At 30.2% G+C, this 27,099-nt stretch overlaps 1 protein-coding gene and 1 pseudogene across 1 annotated transcript in view; one reads left to right on the top strand and one right to left on the bottom strand.

Moving 5' to 3' along the window:
- LOC145256457 (basal body-orientation factor 1-like) overlaps positions 1-27,099 on the top strand; it is an 89,773-nt gene that overhangs the window by 54,355 nt on the left and 8,319 nt on the right. Inside the window, exons 8-9 of the mRNA XM_080115385.1 lie at positions 10,496-10,709; positions 11,243-11,514. Of these exons, the coding sequence (XP_079971511.1) occupies positions 10,496-10,709; positions 11,243-11,514 (486 nt within the window). The remainder of the gene's footprint in view (positions 1-10,495; positions 10,710-11,242; positions 11,515-27,099) is intronic.
- Positions 19,491-23,641, bottom strand: LOC145256068 (inositol oxygenase-like; annotated as a pseudogene).

Consider the following 27,099-nt stretch of genomic DNA (forward strand, 5'->3'; position numbering starts at 1 on the left):
CAGACGACCAGCATTCAGATCATACGATTTTTCGATTCCTTTGCAAATAAAAGGCGAACCCTTGTCTTTAACCAAACAACCTGTGTCCGTTATTCTTCTTTGCCTTTTTGTTGTTTACCTTTTTGCCTATGTCTACCTTGTTAGTTGTTGGGTCAATTGTCCCCGGACGACCGGCCCCACAACATGTTAATATTAGTGAAGAAAAGTGTTTTACGAAACAGAGGATCGATACCCAAGCATATTTTTGTTTTTTTAAAAACAAAAAATAAAACACGATGTAGGGGGGCGCAACTCTAAGAAAAAAGAGTTTTTGTTATTGTGAAGTTACCTCCCTTGGGATGGGTATATATCATGTTTTCTCCTTTTTTGTAATTTTGTAATTAGAAGCGTCCAAATGCAACTTAGATCTATGCTGGGGTGACTAATAATGTTATTATTATTATCTATCATATGTGCTGCCTCTTTAAGTTTTCTGATCCGCCATTTTTCTTGTGTATTCAGTATTTTGACATCATCCCATATTGGGGGAATGGTTACTCCCGTTCTTCCACACATGTTCAGCTAGAAACGTTGTGCTAATAAAAACCGAGATGAGAATAATAGTCAGATTAATCAACATAACACAAGTATTCAAGAGACTTACAAGAGGAGTAGAAGTGAAGGTATTATTTTATGTCATTATTATTCTGTTATATTATTTCGGGAGAAGAAGTGAAGTTATTATTTTATATAATTATTATTATGTTATATTATTTCGGGAGTAGAAGTGAAGGTATTATTTTATATAATTATTATTATGTTATATTATTTCGGGAGTAGAAGTGAAGGTATTATTTTATATAATTATTATTGTTATATTATTTCGGGAGTAGAAGTGAAGGTATTATTTTATATAATTATTATTATGTTATATTATTTCGGGAGTAGAAGTGAAGGTATTATTTTATATAATTATTATTATGTTATATTATTTCGGGAGTAGAAGCGAAGGTATTATTTTATATAATTATTATTATGTTATATTGTTTCGGTAGTAGAAGTGAAGGTATTATTTTATATAATTATTATTATGCTATATTATTTCGGGAGTAGAAGTGAAGGTATTATTTTATATAATTATTATTATGTTATATTATTTCGGGAGTAGAACTGAAGGTATTATTTTATGTAATTATTATTCTGTTATATTATTTCGGGAGAAGAAGTGAAGTTATTATTTTATGTAATTATTATTGTGTTATATTATTTCGGGAGTAGAAGTGAAGGTATTATTTTATATAATTATTATTATGTTATATTATTTCGGGAGTAGAAGTGAAGGTATTATTTTATATAATTATTATTGTTATATTATTTCGGGAGTAGAAGTGAAGGTATTATTTTATATAATTATTATTATGTTATATTATTTCGGGAGTAGAAGTGAAGGTATTATTTTATATAATTATTATTATGTTATATTATTTCGGGAGTAGAAGCGAAGGTATTATTTTATATAATTATTATTATGTTATATTGTTTTGGTAGTAGAAGTGAAGGTATTATTTTATATAATTATTATTATGCTATATTATTTCGGGAGTAGAAGTGAAGGTATTATTTTATATAATTATTATTATGTTATATTATTTCGGGAGTAGAACTGAAGGTATTATTTTATGTAATTATTATTCTGTTATATTATTTCGGGAGAAGAAGTGAAGTTATTATTTTATGTAATTATTATTGTGTTATATTATTTCGGGAGTAGAAGTGAAGGTATTATTTTATGTAATTATTATTATGTTATATTATTTCGGGAGTAGAAGTGAAGGTATTATTTTATGTAATTATTATTCTGTTATATTATTTCGGGAGTAGAAGTGAAGGTATTATTTTATGTAATTATTATTATGTTATATTATTTCGGGAGTAGAAGTGAAGGTATTATTTTATGTAATTATTATTCTGTTATATTATTTCGGGAGTAGAAGTGAAGGTATTATTTTATGTAATTATTATTATGTTATATTATTTCGGGAGTAGAAGTGAAGGTATTATTTTATGTAATTATTATTCTGTTATATTATTTCGGGAGTAGAAGTGAAGGTATTATTTTATGTAATTATTATTATGTTATATTATTTCGGGAGTAGAAGTGAAGGTATTATTTTATGTAATTATTATTATGTTATATTATTTCGGGAGTAGAAGTGAAGGTATTATTTTATGTAATTATTATTATGTTATATTATTTCGGGAGTAGAAGTGAAGGTATTATTTTATGTAATTATTATTATGTTATATTATTTCGGGAGTAGAAGTGAAGGTATTATTTTATGTAATTATTATTATGTTATAATATTTCGGGAGTAGAAGTGAAGGTATTATTTTATGTAATTATTATTCTGTTATATTATTTCGGGAGTAGAAGTGAAGGTATTATTTTATGTAATTATTATTATGTTATATTATTTCGGGAGTAGAAGTGAAGGTATTATTTTATGTAATTATTATTCGGTTATATTATTTCGGGAGTAGAAGTGAAGGTATTATTTTATGTAATTATTATTATGTTATATTATTTCGGGAGTAGAAGTGAAGGTATTATTTTATATAATTATTATTATGTTATATTATTTCGGGAGTAGAAGTGAAGGTATTATTTTATAAAATTATTATTATGTTATATTATTTCGGGAGTAGAAGTGAAGGTATTATTTTATACAATTATTATTATTATTATGTTATATACTTTCGGGAGTAGAACTGAAGGTACTATTTTATATAATTTTTATTATGTTATATTATTTCGGGAGTAGAGATGAAGGTATTATTTTATGTAATTATTATTCTGTTATATTATTTCGGGAGTAGAAGTGAAGGTATTATTTTATGTAATTATTATTATGTTATATTATTTCGGGAGTAGAACTGAAGGTATTATTTTATATAATTATTATTATGTTATATTATTTCGGGAGTAGAACTGAAGGTATTATTTTATATAATTATTATTATGTTATATTATTTCGGGAGTAGAACTGAAGGTATTATTTTATGTAATTATTATTCTTTTATATTATTTCGGGAGTAGAACTGAAGGTATTATTTTATGTAATTATTATTCTGTTATATTATTTCGGGAGTAGAAGTGAAGTTATTATTTTATGTAATTATTATTCTGTTATATTATTTTGGAAGTAGAAGTGAAGGTCTTATTTTATATAATTATTATTATGCTATATTATTTCGGGAGTAGAAGTGAAGGCATTATTTTATATAATTATTATTATGTTATATTATTTTGGGAGTAGAAGTGAAGGTATTATTTTATATAATTATCATTATGCTATATTATTTCGCGAGTAGAACTGAAGGTATTATTTTATATAATTATTATTATGTTATATTATTTCGGGAGTAGAACTGAAGGTATTATTTTATATAATTATTATTATGTTATATTATTTCGGGAGTAGAACTGAAGGTATTATTTTATGTAATTATTATTCTGTTATATTATTTCGGGAGTAGAAGTGAAGTTATTATTTTATGTAATTATTATTGTGTTATATTATTTCGGGAGTAGAAGTGAAGGTATTATTTTATATAATTATTATTATGTTATATTATTTCGGTAGTAGAAGTGAAGGTCTTATTTTATATAATTATTATTATGCAATATTATTTCGGGAGTAGAAGTGAAGGTACTATTTTATGTAATTATTATTATGTTATATTATTTCGGTAGTAGAAGTGAAGGTATTATTTTATATAATTATTATTATGCTATATTATTTCGGGAGTAGAAGTGAAGGCATTATTTTATATAATTATTATGTGTTATACTATTTTGGGAGTAGAAGTGAAGGTATTATTTTATATAATTATCATTATGTTATATTATTTCGGAAGAAGAAGTGAAGGTATTATTTTATGTAATTATTATTATGTTATATTATTTCGGGAGTAGAAGCGAAGGTATTATTTTATATAATTATTATTATGTTATATTGTTTCGGTAGTAGAAGTGAAGGTCTTATTTTATATAATTATTATTATGCAATATTATTTCGGGAGTAGAAGTGAAGGTATTATTTTATGTAATTATTATTATGTTATATTATTTCGGGAGTAGAAGTGAAGGTATTATTTTATATAATTATTATTATGTTATATTGTTTCGGTAGTAGAAGTGAAGGTATTATTTTATATAATTATTATTATGCTATATTATTTCGGGAGTAGAAGTGAAGGTATTATTTTATATAATTATTATTATGCTATATTATTTCGGGAGTAGAAGTGAAGGTATTATTTTATATAATTATTATTATGTTATATTATTTCGGGAGTAGAAGCGAAGGTATTATTTTATATAATTATTATTATGTTATATTGTTTCGGTAGTAGAAGTGAAGGTATTATTTTATATAATTATTATTATGCTATATTATTTCGGGAGTAGAAGTGAAGGTATTATTTTATATAATTATTATTATGTTATATTATTTCGGGAGTAGAACTGAAGGTATTATTTTATGTAATTATTATTCTGTTATATTATTTCGGGAGAAGAAGTGAAGTTATTATTTTATGTAATTATTATTGTGTTATATTATTTCGGGAGTAGAAGTGAAGGTATTATTTTATGTAATTATTATTATGTTATATTATTTCGGGAGTAGAAGTGAAGGTATTATTTTATGTAATTATTATTATGTTATATTATTTCGGGAGTAGAAGTGAAGGTATTATTTTATATAATTATTATTCTGTTATATTATTTCGGGAGTAGAAGTGAAGGTATTATTTTATATAATTATTATTATGTTATATTATTTCGGGAGTAGAAGTGAAGGTATTATTTTATACAATTATTATTATTATTATGTTATATACTTTCGGGAGTAGAACTGAAGGTACTATTTTATATAATTATTATTATGTTATATTATTTCGGGAGTAGAGATGAAGGTATTATTTTATGTAATTATTATTATGTTATATTATTTCGGGAGTAGAACTGAAGGTATTATTTTATGTAATTATTATTGTGTTATATTATTTCGCGAGTAGAACTGAAGGTATTATTTTATATAATTATTATTATGTTATATTATTTCGGGAGTTGAACTGAAGGTATTATTTTATATAATTATTATTATGTTATATTATTTCGCGAGTAGAACTGAAGGTATTATTTTATATAATTATTATTATGTTATATTATTTCGGGAGTAGAACTGAAGGTATTATTTTATGTAATTATTATTATGTTATATTATTTCGGGAGTAGAAGTGAAGTTATTATTTTATGTAATTATTATTGTGTTATATTATTTCGGGAGTAGAAGTGAAGGTATTATTTTATATAATTATTATTATTATGTTATATTATTTCGGTAGTAGAATTGAAGGTATTATTTTATATAATTATTATTATGTTATATTATTTCGGGAGTAGAAGTGAAGGTATTATTTTATGTAATTATTATTATTATGTCATATTATTTCGGGAGTAGAAGTGAAGGTATTATTTTATATAATTATCATTATGTTATATTATTTCGGAAGTAGAAGTGAAGGTATTATTTTATGTAATTATTATTATGTTATATTATTTCGGGAGTAGAAGTGAAGGTATTATTTTATATAATTTTTATTATGTTATATTATTTCGGGAGTAGAACTGAAGGTATTATTTTATATAATTATCATTATGTTATATTATTTCGGGAGTAGAAGTGAAGGTATTATTTTATATAATTTTTATTATGTTATATTATTTCGAGAGTAGAAGTGATGGTAATATTTTATATAATTATTATTATGTTATATTATTTCGGAAGTAGAAGTGAAGGTATTATTTTATATAATTATTATTATATTATTTCGGGAGTAGAAGTGAAGTTATTATTTTATGTAATTATTATTGTGTTATATTATTTCGGGAGTAGAGGTGAAGGTACTATTTTATATAATTATTATTATGTTATATTATTTTGGGAGTAGAAGTGAAGGTATTATTTTATATAATTATTATTATGTTATATTATTTTGGGAGTAGAACTGAAGGTATTATTTTATATAATTATTATTATGTTATATTATTTTGGGAGTAGAACTGAAGTATTATTTTATATAATTATTATTATGTTATATCATTTCGGGAGTAGAAGTGAAGGTATTATTTTATATAATTATTATTATGCTATATTATTTCGGGAGTAGAAGTGAAGGTATTATTTTATGTAATTATTATTATTATTATGTTATATTATTTCGGGAGTAGAAGTGAAGATATTATTTTATCAGGATGTAATTATTTTAATGCTTCAAGTTCTTTATATTTCCAAATATTTATTCATGGTGTTTTTTTGTTGTTGTTGTTTTTGTTTTTTTTACAGCATATCAACCCAATTTTTGTTGTTTAATACCGAATCTAGTAATTTTAGAAAAAAGTTTTTATGCTTTGGGTTCTGTATATCTTCAAATATTTTATAATTGCTTTTGGTTTAGTTGTTTTGGAGAGGAATTTTTTTTTTTTTTCAAATTAATTTGCAAAACATGATTGAGTTTTGCAAAGAGGAAGAAAAAAAACAATAACATCAGTGTTTGGTGCGTTTTTGATCAGGAAACCAGCGTCTCCATTCAGCTTGATCTGATAACACCAATCTGGAGAGAGAGAGAGAGAGAGAGAGAGAGAGAGAGAGAGAGAGGGGGGGGTGAGGGAGAGGGTGAGGGAGAGGTTCCTGATGAACCGCCCCCCCCTTAAGTAAGACACTTTTTCAGATCTCCATTACTAGCGATTACTATGACATTATCCCATTGATTACTGTACACGCAATAACCCTTATCCCCGAGTGGCCTCCGGGCCTTGATAAGTGATGACTTCCTTGTACAAAAAAAAAAAAGTGATGACTTCCTTGTAAAAAAGAGGGGGGTACAATTAATAAATAGAAGTTAGAATTTGAAATATAACATGGTACTTGTGCAGAAATTGAACCAGCTTGCTCGGAACATGACGTCAACTGCCGAGCGTCGCCGATTATAAAAGCATAACAATGCTACTCAAGTAAAATTACTGAAGAAAACATTTAAATATAATAAAATCACCAGAAAAAAATATAAAACGAAAATAAAAAAAAGAAACAGCGACCAATTTCTGTTTTTTTATCTTGTAACAAGTTTTTTAATTAATTATTTGAACATTTATTGAATTAAAATAAAATTAAGAAAATTATAAAAACACAAAATAAAACATTAATTATTTGAACATTTATTGAATTAAAATAAAATTAAGAAAATTATAATAACACAAAATAAAACATTAATTATTTGAACATTAATTGAATTAAAATAAAATTAAAGAAATTATAATAACACAAAATCACACACATCTCAATAATAACTGTTCAAAACTTTATAAAATCATACATTTTCAGATCATGAAAATTTTAATTTATTTCAGAATTTCCCTAATTTTATTTTAATTCAATAAATAATCAGATAATTATTATACATTGTAGTCTACATTGCACTGTAGAGAACGTACTGTTGATTCTATAAAATTATTTTTATATATAATGCTATAATGCTTTGAATTAAAATTTTAAATGCAAAAGTTATGTGTCATGCTTCAGTAATGCTCTAAACACATACATTCATCCTGAACGCACACCTGTCGCATTAAATAACCTACTGTTGATTTTATCTGTTGGGCCTTTCGGCTTGTGTCGTAATAAAACTTTCCAAATGCACTTGTGGTGTCAGGTTGTATAAGGTGTTAACTTTGGTCAAAATCGCTTGTTCTTTCTTTCATTAGATTATTTCGATTATCGATTATCGATAATTATTAAAGACATTCAGATACAAAACCTATCTAAGAACACTGCCAGGCACATAAAGCAGCTTTGTGTGAAATTTCATAAAAATCAGCTGAGCCGTTTTAGAGTTCATGGGGAACGAACACATACACACACAAAATTCCTAGTAGTAGAGATTTATTGCAGTGGAAAAACCGATTTGGCACAATGTTTAATGATAATTCAGCCTCAGCACCGTGGAATTTAGATTTTACGAATATTAAAATGTTTTGACTTATAATGGGGGTGCGACTCCAATGATTTCGATGATCGTTTTATAGCAATCAACCAATCAGAAGCTTCAAAAGTTGTTATAAAAAATGTCGAATTTTGGATTCAATCAGTTCGCCGTTAGCTTCTGTCTCGAAACGACTGAATCGTGACTGCATTGATTCTTCACCGCCCTCTTTGTTACTAGGAATTACTCAATACTTGAAATCGTGACTGCATTGATTCCTCGCCGATTTGATTTACTGCCGCCATCTTTGTTCAACACAATGTCTCAACACTTAATAGGGAATTTTTCTCTTTTCATCAAATTCGCTTCCAAAGACAGATGAAACTTGAATGCCTAATAGACACTTTACTAAGTATCTAAGATCTCTCTGTTACAGGGGTTTGTCAGGACAACCTGGTATGAGGATATTTTTCAGTACAAGTAAACTTTGACTAAATATAATTTTTATTTGGATTTCTTTTACTTTTTATTTGTTATTCTTTTATTTATATGATTTGGAGTTTTATTTATATTACTTTTATTTTTTGTATTATGTTTATTTTTTATCTATATTATTTTATTTTTATTTGTATTATTTTTATTTTATTATTTTATATTATTTATATGATTTTGATCTTTATTAATGTTTTTCAAATTTTTATGTTTTATTTTATTTATATTTTATTTTCATTTGTGTTATTTTTATTTATATTAAGTTTATTTTTTATTTAAATTATTTTTATTTTTATTTATATTTTATTTTCATTTGTGTTATTTTTATTTATATTAAGTTTATTTTTTATTTAAATTATTTTTATTTTTATTTATATTTTATTTTCATTTGTGTTATTTTTATTTATATTAAGTTTATTTTTTATTTAAATTATTTTTATTTTTATTTATATTTTATTTTCATTTGTGTTATTTTTATTTATATTAAGTTTATTTTTTATTTAAATTATTTTTATTTATATTTTATTTTCATTTGTGCTATTTTTATTTATATTAAGTTTATTTTTTATTTAAATTATTTTTATTTTAATTTATATTTTATTTTCATTTGTGTTATTTTTATTTAAATTATTTTATTTTTATTTATATTTTATTTTCATTTGTGTTATTCTTATTTATATTAAGTTTATTTTTTATTTAAATTATTTTTATTTTTATTTATATTTTATTTTCATTTGTGTTATTTTTATTTATATTAAGTTTATTTTTTATTTAAATTATTTTTATTTATATTTTATTTTCATTTGTGCTATTTTTATTTATATTAAGTTTATTTTTTATTTAAATTATTTTTATTTTAATTTATATTTAATTTTCATTTGTGTTATTTTTATTTAAATTATTTTTTTTTTATTTATATTTTATTTTCATTTGTGCTATTTTTATTAATATTAAGTTTATTTTTTATTTAAATTATTTTTATTTATATTTTATTTTCATTTGTGTTATTTTTATTTAGATTAAGTTTATTTTTTATTTAAATTATTTTTATTTTTATTTATATTTTATTTTCATTTGTGCTATTTTTATTTATATTAAGTTTATTTTTTATTTAAATTATTTTTATTTATATTTTATTTTCATTTGTGTTATTTTTATTTAGATTAAGTTTATTTTTTATTTAAATTATTTTTATTTTTATTTATACAATATTTATTTTTATTTAGATCATTGTTATTTTATTTGTATTTTTTACTTGTATTATACTTATTTTTCTTTGCATTATTTTTATTTTTATATGTATTATTTTTATTCTTATTTTTAAATTTTATTTATATTATTTTATTTTTATTTGTATATTTTACTTTTATTATACTTATTTTTTATTGTATTATTTTATTTTTAGTATTATTTTTATTTGTATTTTTTATGTGTATTATTTTTTATTTGTATTATTTTCTTTTTATTTATATTATTTTTAAAAAATTTGTATTTTTATTTGTATTATATTTATTTGTATATTTTATTTCTGTTATTTTTTATGTGTATTATTTTTTATGTGTATTATTTTTTATGTGTATTATTTTCTTTTTATTTATATTATTTAAATTTTTATTTGTATTTTTACTTGTATTATATTTGTATATGTTTTATTTCTGTTATTTTTTATTTGTATTTTTTAATTTTAATTTCTATTATTTTTTTATATTTTTATTTTATTTGCATTTTTTATTTTAATTTTAATTATTTTTTGTATTTTTTATTTTTATCATTTTTTATTTGTATTGTTATTTGTATTTTTTAAAAAAAATTTAGTTTTGTATTTCATTTTATTTGTGTTATTTTTATTTTCTATTATTTTTTAAATGTTTTTTATTTAGATTAATTTTATTTCTATTATTTTTTCTTTTTTATTTATATTTATTTTATTTTGTATTATTTTTATTACTTATTTGTATTATTTTTATTTTCTTAGAAACTTGAATGACACAACAAAGTTGGTATATAAAGAGAACGCCCGCCTGACAGAGGCGCTTAAGTATCACATCGATGCCGCAGAAATTTTAGCGAAAGAAAAAGAAAATTACATCCGAGAGCAAGACAACCTGAAAACGGTCATGAAAGAACAGAAAACTCTGCTGCACAAAAAAGTGATCCAGATTAAAAAACTCCGAAAGTTAAATTCAAAGGTAATGGCTTTTTTTTTTCTTTTTTTTTTTTTCGCTATCAATTTCCCCCACTCTCTATCCGTGACTAAATCTAAACACAGATTCCATGAACTAAGCTTCATTCCTAGAACTGCCGACCTGCTTCACTGACCAACTACAATATCATAGCCTTCAAGTCCAATGTAAACAAATTCTCATTGAACCGTCCTCTTACATAATCAAATTCTACCCAACTTACACTATTAACGATTACCACATTGCCACCTTACATTCATTAACCCTTATCCTCGACAGGGCTTCCTTGTAAAAAAAAAAAAAAAGATGCCTGAGGTTGTATCGACCAAAACATTGTGAAAATAGAACTCAAGATGAGAATAGTAGTCTGAATAATTCAAATAATACAGATTATCAATTTTCGCCTCAAAAGAGTTATTTGAAGAAGGTTGAAGGTTAGATCGGCCGAAATGTTACGAAAATAACACTCAAGATGAGAATAGTTGTCTGAATAATCCAAATAACATAGACTCTTTTTTTGTTTTCTCAATTTCCCAAAGCTTTCTATGAAAATTGACATCCTGGAAGAATCTCTGCATGACATGATGAAACAGTTTGAAAACCAGAGAACAATATGCATGAAGGAATCCGGGCAGCAAATCGAGGTTTACAAGGCGGAAAATGAACGCTTGAAACAAATCATTGGACTAAAGACAAAAGGAATGAACAAGGTTAAGCGATTGGCTCGGAACATTCTCGAACAGAGGACGGAATTGGAAACATTCTTCATTGAAGGCATTAATTATGTCAAAACTCAGATCATGCAAAATCAGTAAGTACCTCTGTCTCTGTCTCACTCCCATTTAGAGACTGACCTGCTTGTTTTCGGTTTTGAACAAACCGAAAAACAGTGGGCTACTTATCATTTTCCTTCAGTCGTAGATGTGCCCTTTTTCTTTCTGAAATCCTCATGAGTAGCTTTTAGTGATGGGACGATTCCAATATTTTTCCCGATTCTGATACAATTCTTGATTCCGTACTAAATTCCCGATTCCGATACAATTACCGATTCTGATTCTTTATAAATCTCTAAATATTTAACTATAGAGTTGTTATTTTCCCCGACTTCTGTAAAAAAACACATGTTAAATGTGCAGATATTTTCCTAAGCGTGAATCTACACTTGTGGAGGATGATCTATCGATTTTAGCTTTACTGGTATTTTAAAATCAATAAATATTTATTATTTTATCATTTATTGCCAGCAATGGAAGATTTTGCTTTAAACAAAATAAAATAAAAAAAGACAATTAAAAGAATCGTTTTGGCATCGGAAAACAGCAATCAATTTTTCCGATTCGGATACAGATTCCGATACCCCCAAATTTGATTGAGATTGCCGGACTGGCTTCCTCATCTTGGTTGTTATCGTCACAACGTTTCGGCCGTTTTGCCCTCCGGCCTTCATCAGGTGTTTTGTATCGAACTGGGGAACCGTTTGTTAGGAGTCTCGAACCCAACCCTTTATTATTATTACGTCCTAGTGACATATGGCCGAGTGGTCCTAGACGTATCAAAGTTTACAGTTACCCAAAGGTGCTGAGTTCAATCCTGAACGAAGGCAGTGAAAAAGTAACATTCAAAACAGAGAATCAGCAACTATGTCCCAGAGCCTAGCTGGAGTCCGAACACGATACCCCCGTAATAATAATAAAGGGTTGGGTTCGAGACTCCTAACAAACGGTTCCCCAGTTCGATACAAAACACCTGATGAAGGCCGGAGGGCAAAACGGCCAAAACGTTGTGACGATAACAACCAAGATGAGAAAGTCAGTCCGACAATCTCAATCAATGAAAACACCTCATCTCAAAAATATAGACAATTACTATCCCCAAATTTGTTGATTTTTCCGATTCCCGATTCCTATTAATCGTCACAACACTAGTAGCTTTGCTCTTATGAAGAAATCGACTCTTAAACTTCTTCAGTACTTCTATCCCACTTCTATTTAGAGATTGGCTTGCTTGTTTTTGGTTCTGAACAAACCGGAAAACAGTGGGGGTTTTGGGGGTCTTTTTCAATCGTAGGTGTGACCCTTTTTTTTCTGAAATTCTCATGAACAGCTTTGCTCTTGAGAAGAAATCGGCTCTTAAACTTCTTCGGTAAGTACCTCTAACCCACTCCCATTTAGAGATTGACTTGCTTGTTTTCGGTTCTGAACAAACCAAAAAAACAGTAGGCGGTCTATTATTTTATTTCTTTTTTTTCAATTGTAGGTCTGTCGCTTTTGTTTCTGAGATTCTCATGGCTGGTTCTTCTCTTAAGGGGAAATGGACTCGGAAACTTTTTAAGCTTCCTTTTTGATCAAATTTTTCTTGAAGATCATATATTAGATTCATCGTGCTTTCTGCTTCTCATAAAATCAGTTCGCACTATCGCCTCAAGCACTTTCTCACACCTGAGGCTATTCTCTATCTCTACAAATCTATTATCAGACCATATATGGAGTATTGTTGTCATATTTGGGCTGGTGAATCGGCGTCCCATTTGAAGGTTTTTAATAAATTGCAGATACGTATCTGTAATTTGATTGACCCCACACGTTCTTTCTTCACTGCAACCTCTTTTTTTCTTTTTTTTTTTTTTTTTTTTTTTTACACGGTGGTCACCACTTATCAAGGCCCGGAAGCCACTCAGGGATAAGGGTTATTGCAAGTACAGTATGTTAGTGTGGAGATTTTATGAAGTGTTTACTTAAGGGGGCGGTTCATTAGGAATTTGTTAACGTTGGACATGAAGACATCCAAGTTGTAGTCAGGTGGGAAGCAGGCAGACGGAACAGAGTTCCACAGGCATGCAGTTTTAAGAAAGAAGCTTTGTTCATGGAATCCACGTTTTGATTTAGGCACAGATAAAGAGTGGGGGAAATTTTTCACAGTGGATTCAGCTAGACGGGTGTTTTTTGTGAAAGATTGGCAAGGGGGGACCAGAGATTGGAGTTCAGACGAGCACCTGCCATGGAAATAACGATAAAACAAGGATAGACTCGCAACGTCTCTTCTGTGGGAGAGAGGTTGCAGGGTAGAGAAAAGGGCATCCCCCACTAAGCCACAAAGTCTATTTTGTACTCTGTCAAGGCAGGATAGGCTGTTTTTAGCAGCTCCTGCCCAGATATGGCAGCAGTATTCCATCCTTGGACGTACTTGGCTTTTATATAGACAAACGTGATGTTGCTAGTTTCAGTCTTTTTTATAAATAATATTATACGCATGTGTTCTTCAGGATTGTCTGATCTATTCCCTGCTTCCTTTGTCCCAGTTCGTTTGATTTGTTGGTCTAGTGGTCTTCATCAATTTGTTGTTTGAATACCTTATTGTAATACACTTCACAAGAACATCAGGCTTGTGGAGATCTCTTTCTGCTGGCTGTTTTCCTCCTACTTATATAGCTATGGTCTTTTCAAGACTAGGACCAATAAGCATCTCCTCTTTTTGTAAAAATCAGTTTTCGTTCTTCTGAACTCCTTACATCAAGTAGCTTCATGTCTTGTCTAGAGAAACACTCCCAGTAAATGTCACCAATCGTACAAAATGTAATGTTCTATCACTATTTTATTTTTTAATTTTCGATTTTTGAGCGACTATGAAGGGTCCCCATGCGAGGCTTATGGCAGCAATGATTATTTTCAATCCTAACTGAACAGAGTGAACATGCAATTTCTTTTGAAGTGAAAACACTTTAAAATAAGTTGAAACAACAAAACTTACCTAGGTAGGTAGAAGAGTAGTTTATCTTGCCTTTGGTAACATTAACAGGGTGTCTCAAAATGATCTGACACATTTGTAGGTAAAAAAATTAAATCTAATATATAAGTCTCACTATGTGTGTGTGTGTGTGTGTCCATTTTTCAAATTGTATCTCCTCCCAGACCGAAGATCACTGGACGGTGCGCAGTAGCTCAAAAGATTGCATTTTTAGTGCAGAATTTTATTAGAGGTATTTACTTGGTTAAAATAATTGCTAAGGGGTTCAAAATTGAAAAGAATCAGGACTTGGCCAGCATAATACAATGGCGTCGTTCTGCGCTTGTGTTGTCCTATAAAACAGACATCTATTTATTTAGTTACTTCACAATAATTCAAATCGGTTGCCCCTTTGGTGCAGTGGATAGCGTGACCGACTACTAACACCACAGTTGTAGCTTCGATCTCCACCATTTCTTTTATTTTTACATTCCGATATTCCTGCCTTTTAAATGTTATGAAATAATTTTACAAGAACTGTCTTCCGTTTTTCTGCATTCCAGCTGACTACAATATGTTTGTCTTCAAGTTTTTGATGAGCCGTTCCATATGAGTTAACAAATTTACTGAATCTCCATTACTAACGGTTACTATATTGTCCAATTTCTACTGTACACTCTTTAACCCTTATGCTCGAGTGGCCTCTTGGCCTTGATAAGTGGTGATGCCTATGTAAAAAAAAACCCAAAAAACACGTTTATTAAAATAAAATACAGAAGAATGTTTTTGATTTAGGTAACGAAAATGTCATATTCAAAATATATAGGATATATTATATATCGGCTTATTTGTTACATTCCAAAAATTATGTAAATACATTAAGTAATGGCGTTTTGTATTGGATTCACTCCTAAACGAATTAACCGATCATTATGAATTTAAAGTATGTGCATATGTTTATATATTTGTGTGTATTGGATTCACTCATAAACTAATTAACCGATCATTATGAATTCTAATTATGTGTATATGATTGTATATTTCTATGTATTGGATTCATTCCTAAACTAATTAACCGATCATTATGAATTTTCAGTATGTGTATATCTTTATATATTTGTATGTATTGGATTAACTTCTAAACTAATTAACTGATCATTAAGAATTTTCATTATGTGTATATAATTATATATTTATATTATTGAATCCACTCCTAAACTAATTAACCAATCATTATGCATTTTAGTATGTGTATGTTTATATATTTGTATGTGCTTGATTCACTCCTAAATTAATTAACTGATCATTATGAATTTTAAGTATTGTATATGTTTGTATATTTGTATAGAGGTTATATTCCAAAAATCACATACAATGATCACTTACTTTTTAAATGTATTATATTGCTAGTCACTTAAAAAAGATATATAATTATATACAAGAAATTCTAAGTAATAAGGTACTTGTACAGTATAGTACTCATATGAAAAAATTATGTAAAAATCATCAAGTAGTTTCATCTCTATATTAGAAATAAGGTATTTGTACAGTATCCTCCCAAAGAAATAAGGTACTTGTGCAGTATAATACTCATATGAAAAAACAAAAACAATCTTACCTGTTAGGAACATAAAAGTTATTAAAACCAAAAATCACATTATATATTCGAGTAGTATGACTTATAGATGAGAAATAAGGTGCTTCTTCATTATAGTACCCAGATGAAAAACAAACAAATTCTTACTCTAGATGTACAGAAAATTTAGCACAACAGAAAATTGCTTAAAGTATCGAGTTCTTTCATTTTTAAATTAGAAAAAAAGGTGCTTGTACAGTATCCTACCCATGAAATAAGTATTTGTATTGTATAGTACTGTTACATATTATGTGTCTGGCCGGTGATCATCTAGCGATTAAAATGGACAGTTAATTCATTTATGAGACACTTTGTTTATAAAAAAGACTTAGTTTGTTTTACGATATATTTTATATATACACTTCAACACAATAACGGCTGTTGGGGGGTTGTGGTAGGGGTGGGCGCGAACTGTGACAATTTGTGTCCCTCAGCTGTCCGTCTCTCTGACTATCTCCTTGCTTTGTATATCTTTTCTCTTTTATTGATGTCTCTTCGACCTCTTAACCCAGTTCTTCGGTCTGACCCATGACCGATTTGACGTCATAGATCCAGGTCGCCAAAATCCTTGGGATTTCATTGTTCATTTTCGTTTACCTGGACATTAGTTCGCTTGCACCTCTGCTTACATTCCCGGAGATTCCATTGTTTATTTTCGTTTGCCTGGACATTAGTTCACTTGCACCCCTCCTTAACATTCCCCATATAAAAAACAAAGAAAATCTTACCTGTGACGTACATAAAAGTAATCAAAACCGAATATCATGTAATATATTTGAGTAGTATAACATTTATATAAGAAATAAGGTGCTTCTTCGCTATAGCTCTCTGATGTAAAAACAAACTCTTACCCGTGAAATACAGAAAAGTTAGCACAACAGAAAATTATGTAAATTATTTTAAATATGTAATCTATATCCGCTCTAGGAAAATAATTTTTTTCATATATGTGCTGTAAATTTCCTGTCCTAGGGAAGGTACAATTATTTCATACATATGTTGTGTAATACCCGTCCTAGGGTAGGTAAAATATTTTTTTGCTCGAGATGGCAAATGATACATAGATACCAAAGATTCCTCTATCCTAAGAATAACAGGTATGTTCAAAATCAAATTCATTTTTCTCATTGTTTTATACGGTCCCAAGCAACGCTGGGTGGCCCTGCTAGTCACTTTAAAAAGTAGAATCTCATTTCTTGGGGAGGGGGGCTGATTTAGGGGAGGGTATTGATCTACAAATTTACCGTTATTTTATTTATTGTATTTATTTATTTTTCTGCCAAAATTCATTGGCACTTGATGACGAGTGTGGACCCTGCGTAAACATTGGTCTATTTAGCCATGAAAAACTTTCAGGCTAAAAAGAAATTTTAAAAAGCCAAAGAAAATGCCAAATCGATTATAAACTCGACAGTTTTACACATACTAAATGACAAAACGTAGAATATTTTCCCACCTATTTGACACGGGTTCGATACCCAATTTGGGTTTGTATTACTGTACACATAGATCCGAAAATGTTGTCAAAAAAACAAATATATAACAAATGAATGTTATCAAAGGCAAGATAAGTTACTTTTCTACCAAACTGGATATAATTTTCGTGTTTTTATTCAATGTAACATGTTTATTCAGCTCGAAAAGCATACAGTGTTTACCGAAGTATTGGAAAATTCAAAATGGCGCCCGACTCTCTCTTTAACACGGTAAGTTTGGGAAAAGGTGTTATAAATAATAAACTAGACAAAATACTATTAAAAAAAAACACCGAATATATGTTAACTTATGTCACGGTAACATATATTGAGGGAATTTCTAACAGTATTTTGTCTAGTTTATTATTTATAATACCTTTTCCCGTACTTACCGTGTTAAAGAGAGAGTTGGGCGCCATTTTGAATTTTCCAATACATCGGTAAACACTGTATGTTTTTCGAGCTGAATAAACATGTTACATTGAATAAAAACACGAAAATTATATCCAGTTTCCTTTTTTAATGGATGTCTTCTGACTCTTATGAATTTTGCACCGAAAAATCTTCGTGCACGATACTTTATGAGAGTGAACTCCTGATGACAAACTCTACATTGCATCGTAGATGCAAGTATTTTTCGTTCTTTGGGGGAAATTATGAGAAAAGTCCTTTGTCCACTCAAATAGTTGCGTAAGCATTTTTTTTTTTTATTACAAATGTACAAAAGAAATATTTAGTGGAGAAAATAGAATAAAAATTAATTTAAAATGAATTAAAATAAAAATAAATTTAAAATAAAAATGAGTACAAAATAAAAGTATGAATGAAATTTACTTAAAGAAAAAAAAGTCAAGACAGAAAACACGCTCGATTAATTTGGAGTTTAAAATCAATTTGGCATTTTCTTTGGCGTAAAAAACATTTTTTTTTTGGCCTGAAAAAGTTTTTCATGGCTAAATAGATCAATGTTTGCGCAGGGTTTACACTCGTAATCAAGTACCAATTCATTTCATGCCAAATAATTTACGTGACTCTCCAACACTCCCCCTCCCCGCCTCCTCGCCCAATGTAAACAGTAAAATCTCCTAAAAATGTTAAATGGTGTTCTAATCGGTAAATGTCGGCGCGTTACTTACGGAAGAACGGTTAATTAAACTGCAGAAGCACCTGTTAAGCCACACAAGTTCTATACCCCCCAAGTACTAAAATGTATTTTTTAAATTTTGTTTTAAACAAATTTTTCCTCGAATTTTAAATTATCCGCCAATGAAAAAAAAAAAAATTAATTCTGTTCTGAAAACAAAAAATTCTTTCCGACATTACCCTCCCCCAAAGATTCGTACGCCATGTGAAAAGACAGTTTGCTACGTGAAGACACACTCAACTGCCGTCGTTTATGTCACCGTGCGCTCGCGCGTAGCGTAAACGGAAGCTGTAAAATGGCGGAAAGTAATTTGTGGGTTCAGGGGTTAATACCATGCAAACGGTGAATTTGCTCCGGGTTTGATCATCAGATTCGTTGTCAGCGACCTCGTACCTCTAAAAAAAACAAATTAGAGTGGTCTGTCTGTTGTAACGTATCTGAATATTTACCGTTAGACGATTATTACAGAACAATCGGTTAAAAAATAAATTTTAAAAATATGTCGGTAGTTAAAAGTTCAGATATTGAGGAAAAGTTATTCGGAAAACATTGTAAATAAAAAAAATACGCTACACTCTTGTCTCTTTTTAAAACTTAAATTTTTATACTGCCATTTTCGTTTTCGATAGTAATTTGTCCGTTTTTTTTGGGGGGGGTTCATTTTTTTTCTTCTATTTTTATCATTTTCCAATAATTGATATTTTTCTGTCATTATACAAAAAAAAAAAAAAATACAAAAAAAAAATAAAATACAAATAAAAAATAAAATAAATAGGAAATGGGTCAATTCTTACTACTTTGAAAACTTCTTACCACTTAAGCTTTCCAGGCAAATATTCATCGACTAACTTTTTGTAGTAGGGTCTTATCTCCTCGATATTGGGAATCTCCGAAGAGTTTGTGTATAAATCAAATTTGTTAAATCGTTGTACCCATTTAAGCATTTCAATATCTTTGTTGTTACAGAGATAATAATAGTCCCCACCCGTGTGCCAAGGATAGAAAGAATGACACGTGATCACATAGAAAGCCGGTAGTGAAGCCAAGACTACTATTTCTCCATGACATGTCTCTTTCTCTCTACTCTTCCCTTTCCCCCTTCCTTCCTTCCTCCTTTCCTCAAAAATGTGATCAGAGGTTGTAACCAATCAGGACAGAGAACAGTTCTGGTGGGAAAGACAAAAAGAGAGATACAAAAAGTGTTGGAAGCAAAAAAGACGGAGACGCGAGTGGTTCCAGAGTCAGGGAACATAAATGAAAATCACAAACTTTCTATAACCCGATACCACTTGTACGCTGAAATGAATATAAAACCGTTTCGTTTGGAAGTTCCTTTGTTTCTTTATTATTATTCCCAGGTCGGTTTCTACTACTCCAGTCTTATTAATTTCGACGACTCCCCAAAAGGGGGATCCGCCGAAATGGTGACCTACCCAAAAAGAATTACATTATGGTAACCGTCATAGGCCTCCTCTTCGGGTAGATAACATTCGTCGTGACAGAGAACCTAATACAAATATTCATCATGACCCCAGGACATACGAACATTATCAAGTCCGCAGTTTTCTGAACAAATACCTAGTTTTGTATTCATAGTCGAGTCTTTTATGTCTGGGTTATTTTCGAAACTCTCAAACCCGAAGACTACAAAATTGGATGAGAACACCCAACAGGAAACGTGTCCCCGACAACGGCCCATTGCGGTTCATTCATGCCAAATGGCTAACACCTTTCCCAAAATTGCGGATAAGTCCAGTTATCTGAAACCAGTTTTCATCTGGGTATTTTTGTCGGATTCCTTCGGCCGTCTGGTAGTGGTGGTACGCATGGAACGAGTTTGGACAATCGACATCGAGGTCAGATTCGTCTACCAAGTATGAAGTTGGCTTCTTTTTTTTTTTTCTTTTTCTTAAACGAAACTGACTTTGTTTGATAAAATTGTCTTTAGCATACTCATGAATTATTTTTTCTAAAGAATAAAATTGAATAAAGTTTATTTTTACAAGAATGTTTAGACGTTTACCTAGCGAATAAACATATAAATATATAGGAAAAAAACATGTTTATTATTTAAAAAAAAATCAAAATTATAAAGTAATATGGGTAAGCTTAAATAGAGAAGTAGTCAACCATCTCAGCAGAAATAACTTTCTTAGTGACATGCAATATGGTTTCCGTTCTGCCAGATCTACAGCAGATGTGCTTAACGGTTATATCTCATAGGATTAATGAATCCCTCGACAAAGGCTTCCTTTCTAGGGCAATTGCTCTTGACATGTAAACAATTCGACAATTTTGGGTCTAAACACTTGAAATTTTAGATATAGGTCCCTTGGACATGGATCTAACTTAATAACTTGATTTGACCCCCAAACAATAAATGTTAAGGGGTCATAATAGAGGTCAAAGTTTAAAAAAATTGACCGTTTTTTTTTTTTTTTTGCTCAGCATACACCTCCAAACACCCGGGCAACGCCGGACACCCATGCTAGTAGATTATAAAAAAAAATGACTATTATTTCTACACACCCCTTTTTATACCGCCCCCCCCCCACTTCCTCCGATGTCTCTAAAAAATATTATTAGATCACACATGATATCGAATTTCTTGTTTATTGTCTTTTCTTCTTTTTATCGCTTTGACCTATTTCCGATTCGCTCGGTTATGTCACATTTTTTTTTTCTTTTAACCGGCTTAAACAGATCCTTTGCTTCTTTTATTATTGTAGCAAAATCGTTATCCGACAGCCGCAAACAACTAGCAGGACCCGTTAACCGCCGTTGCATGGTGGTAGCATGCACACCCCCCTCTCTGCGTAAAAATTTAAAGTATAACTTGTTTTTTTGTTGATGGTCCACCCCTAACCTCCTCATGTTAAGAACGGCTTTCGGAATTGACACGCCATTTTGTGATTGGGGTGGGCGCAGTGTTATGTGGCTCGTGCGGACTATGCTGTCAGGCAAAGTATGGTTCAGGGTATTTTTCAGGGTATGGTTTAGGACCTGGTATTTTTGTTGGCAAGACTGGAGTTAAGGTGCCAAAGAACTCTTAAACCCTCTATCACTTAAAAAAAAAAAAAATCCCGTATTCACATGTAAAAATGTACGCTTTTTGTTTTTTTCATTATTTTTTTTTTTTAAGAAATTGATAGTTTTAAGTAAGCAGAAGAAAATAAACCGTATAAAGAGAACGGTTTCTTTAAATAATAAATAATTCTATTTTTTAAATTTGAACAATAGATACAGGATTTTGTTTTTATTAAATACAACAGTTTAGAGATTGAAACAATGTAAACTTTTTTAAATGTTAAGTGGTAGACAAGAGAAACAGAATTATTGTATAATTTATGAAAGAAATATCGATTATATACCTGAAAGGAAATGAATTTGGGGGAAAATAGGCCCAAACAATTTATTATGTTTAGTGAACTATTTTCGTGGAAATAAAATTATGGTGAAATAGTAAAAAAAAAACAATTTAATCGGGATTTGCGTATCTCAAAAATATAGAAAAAAAAATAGTGCACTTACTGATCTGCGCTATTTTTTAAATCGTATTTCCAAGTTTAATTAAAGTTTTATGATATGTTTTTTATTCAATTGTAAGGTTAAAGTACAGAACAGGTACAAAACACCCTTCCCTCCCCATGTTAAGAATGGCTTTTTAAATAATAACGTTATTATTTCAGCATGGATCAATAAGTGCACTAGTACTGAAAATATTTTAATAGAATATATTTGTTTTTGGGGTTTTTTTTTCAAGTCGGTTTCTATTTAACCCATAGTTGGGACCCTAACAGGTACTACCACTCCGGGTCAGAGTGGACCTGGGAGCAATGGCAATTAAAGGGTGGCTCTACATTCCCCAAAGCCCGTAAGCTGGAGCCTCACCATCGGATATAGTTTAAGGTCATATCCAGGACCCAAAGCCCATGTAATCATTGTGAAACGTCATTCTGGAATATTAGTTTTTGAAAATAAAGGAAGAAGAAATAGTGGCTATCAGCCGGCGTGGGAAAACATTATGTAGTTAAACACAAAACATGTCTCACGCTATCATAGCTAACATGTATAGCATATTTAATGCGTTACTGAAAGCATTCGTGGCTTATGAAGATGCTTTGATGTTTTAATGTAGGTATTTTATCTGAATGAGTGCCTAATCTAATCAGGGAAGCAATGCTTGTTTTAATCTCTGAAGCGTTCTTTTTTGAATTAGGATTGATATTCTGGAATGGACTAATAGTTTGGTCGAAGCCAATGAATTTGAGGAGGGAAGTATCATTCATTTTGGAATCAGGGACAGGAAAGTTTATGATATCTGTGTAAGTATATGAGGCAGAAAATTACGGTGCTATTCTACATACGGATGCAGAATATGTACCAGTGTCGAGTGGGAGCAGTAGGAGTACTTTTTATTTAGAGGGAAAATAGCAGCTGCTTCTACTGTAGGTGTTTGTGACAGTGGTGATGGTTCTCCTAGGATGTAATCTAGGATTTTAATATAGCAAATAAATGTGAGTAAGATGGCGTTCATAATATAGTGGCTGATAGTGTAGACATAATAAATTTGTATGTCGCATCTGTGGTGTCGCTGTAGTCTTTTTTTTTTTTGATTCTTGTTAGAGGTCACTAAAACTTGGGCTCACCAAGGAGATATAGAGGGCTCTATTATGCCTTCCCTCAACATTCTGTCAGTTTCCTCTCTAATAAATATGTTGTCAGTGAATGAGTGATGATGAGATTTGGTGGCAATAGGGGTCGTCCGTTTAGAAAGATGAGAGAAAAGGGGAGGAAGAGAAATTTTGATACATGGAAAACTGTCCCTCTTGCCCATTGCTCCGATAACAAGTTCTTCTCTGGGATCGTCAAATTTCAGGGTCACAGTTTTATATTGTTTTAGGAGGTCTTTTCCAATAATCATATCAATGAACAGGTCCTTAATTACTTCCACTATCATGGCGTGGTAGTTTTTATTGTTTAGGGAGATGTCAACAATAGTTTCGCCGATGATTTTGGCATGATGATTAGGGTCCGCCAATGCTACGGTTTTCTGTTCTGGTCCAGAGGGGAATTTCTGCAATCAAATTATTATATACTAGCAGTACTCGCTAACCGGCATAGCCCGGTAGAAGCATGCCCCTTCGAATAAATGAAATTACGGTTGTTGTTGTTGTTGTTGCTGCTGCTTCCACTGCCCAACCCTCAACCCCCTCATGTTACAAATAGCTTTCGGAATAGACATCCTCAACTCCTCATGGTAAGAACGGCTATCATAATGGATACCCCTAACCTCCCCATGGCAAGAACGGGTGGAGATAAGTGGTGTAGTAAGGATATTGAACAACTCCCAGTAGAAAAAAAGTAGCAGTGAGGGAGGGGGGGGGAAGAAAAAAAAATTAGATGCAGTAGGCCACCCAGGTGGATAAAGGTGCAAATAAAATAAAATAAAATACAAGATAGTAGGCAAGCAGGCTCAAACTTGTAACATGAAGGAGGAAAAGAAGGTGCCCTCCCAAAAAGCAAACCATTTAGCCATTGCATTCGCCATGTTGTATAATACATGTACGTTCCTTTCTGTTGAAGGTTTAAAATCTGGAATTAGATAATTACAGCTGGCATCCAATGAGAAAGAGTGGAATTTGCGTAGGGAGAAATCATTATTTTCTGAATCTGCAAATCAGAAGTGAATGTTATTTCTATGAGTTTATGATTCAGTTAATAAGGGTGATGGGACAATACAAGTCTACTGTGTATAATTTTACGTGGTGTAGAGTGATGGTGGTGAGAGCAGTTATGAATTAGAGGGAAAAATAAGAACTACTTCCTCTAATGATAATGGCAACAGTGATGATTTCTCTCCTAGGATGAATTGTAAGGTCTAAATCTGTCTATAATGTAGTGGATAATATTCTACACAAAATAAATTTGTATGTGGCATCTGTTCTTCAATTTCAACAATAAGCATGTCACAATGGGTTAAATACTAGCAGGCCGCCCAGTCATAAAATTCACATAAATATTATATTTTAATTCACACAGAAACTGAGACATGTACATGCGAGTATTATGTCTTTTCTAAACAGTTCACTTCTTGTGAGTAAGAAAAAAAGAAAATACTCAAGCTGAAATCAAAACCAAAACCTAAAGACAGTGAGTCAAGTACGATAACCATTAGGCCAACTTGATGCGGTCTTTAAAAGGTGTTTTCAAACCTACTTATTCTTAACATAAGTAATCTGTTATGTGAACGATTCGTGCATGTGCAGCTGTGGAACAGTTGACAAACAGATAAAAGGTTCTGGTTTTTGTGTACGTTACAAAACAATTAGAATGGATGCTTTCCAAACATAACTCAATCCAAGAACTAAAGAATATTTAGCATATATTTTGTGGATAAACAAATGTTGATTAACGCAGCTTTAGTATAATTATGCTTGATGCACTCTTAGGGATTAACCAGGATTAGTTAGCATAATACCACATTTATTCTAGAAGTTTGTCATAAAGCACTTATTCTAAGTCAACGGCTATAATTTTTGCCCGTTTTTAACAAGCAAAAAAATCTAGTCAGTTGTTAATTGCAAATTGCAGATAGTTAGAACAATTAAATAGAAGTTTTTCAAGCATATTTGCCATCTATCTATATAAAAGCGAAAATGCGTTTGTGTGTGTGCATTTTTTATGTATGTTCGCCAAATGCTTTTTTCCTGCTGTTTTTCGGCTTGCTCGCTCATTCTTATAACTTTTTGTATGCTACACAGATCATAATATCTCGCACTTATGAAACGTGGTTGTAAAAATATTTTATTTCACCCGCTTTTATACAACGATGACAAAATTCGCGCTTTGAATTTCTTTGCTGCTACTGCTCCTATGACCCAGAAAAACGACATTCGTTTTTAAATGCTCATTTTCGACAGATTAAAAGTCCCTGGCTTCTGGCCTTACGGTACGTCTTCAGACTATTAACCTCGAGGCTTCGGGTTTGAGCCTAAATCCTTTCCAAAACTTTTTGTTTTTTTAATTCGAGCTTTTTTTTTTTTATCTACACACACACCTCTGGGATGCCCCCCCCCCCCCAATCGAGGTCAAGTTTTTTTTTTTTTTTGTTTTTGTTAATTTTTTTAACACACCCACAGACACCTGGGCAACGTTCGAGCCTACCTCCTTCCCAAAACTTTTTTCGCTGTTTTTTTCGTTTGTTTTTTTAATATTTGTTTTCGAGCCTTCTTTTTTGATCTACGTACAAAAACCCGGGCAACGCCGGGTACCCCTGCTTGTCTATATATATAAAAGGCAAAATGTGTGTGTGTGTGTGTGTGTGTGTGTGTGTGTGTGTGTGTCTTGCCAAAAACTTTCTACACAGGCCACGGATTTTCACCAGATAGGTATCATTTTCAAGCTCGAACCTTCGGCCGACAAATATCGAAAAATTGGCTAAAAACATTAGTTTCTTCACCCTCAACTGGGCACTTATCTGCAGGGAGGGGTCGCTTTTTTCGCCGATATTTTTAAAAGTCATCCCCTCTTTTTGATTGACTAGCCTCAGTTTAAACATTCGTCACTTCCGGTTTGGTGATGGGCGCAAGAGAAAAGACGTCACGTTTTTGTTTTTTTGTGTTTTTTTCCTCCTTCGCGATATGGGTTCGAGCTTGCCTGCCTACTACCACTTTTTGTTTTTTTTCTCAACAAACATCTCCAAACACGCAGGCTACACCGGGCACCCAGGCTAGTATTTGAGAAATCCCAAAACTGGGAAATATTTTAGCAGGTATTTTTGTGTGATTAACGATACAGCCTTAGAAAGAAAGAAGCGTGATTAACATGTCTGTATTTGTTTTACAATTACTTTAATGGAAAGTGCTTTGATAAAATCTTAGCAATTGTACTTCTTAACGTAAATATTTTCCAACAAACCCAACAAGCAGCAAAAGCTCACCTCTTCACTGTTAGACTTTGGAATTCCTTTCCTGTTACCTGCTTCCTTCATTGTACCATTTCAGAGATTTAAATGTGATCTGAACAGACATCTCACTGCTCACATAGATGCTGCAAAACCTTCCACTCGATTAGTTTATTCGCTTGAACTGCTAGACTTTGGAATTCCTTTCCTGTTACCTGCTTCCTTCATTGTACCATTTCAAGGATTTAAATGTGATGTGAACAGACATCTCACTGCTCACATAGATGCTGCAAAACCTTCTACTCGATTAGTTTATTCGCTTGAACTGCTAGACTTTGGAATTCCTTTCCTGTTACCTGCTTCCTTCATTGTACCATTTCAGGGATTTAATGATAATAATGATAATAATAATAATAACAATAACAATAATAATAATAATAATAATAATAATAATAATAATAATGATAATAATAATTGGAGTGAATAATAATAATGATGATAATAATGATAAT

This window comes from Euprymna scolopes, chromosome 32, assembly GCF_053919585.1.
Source record: "Euprymna scolopes isolate OS-2025 chromosome 32, ASM5391958v1, whole genome shotgun sequence".
In the NCBI taxonomy this organism is placed as follows: Eukaryota; Metazoa; Mollusca; class Cephalopoda; order Sepiida; family Sepiolidae; genus Euprymna; species Euprymna scolopes.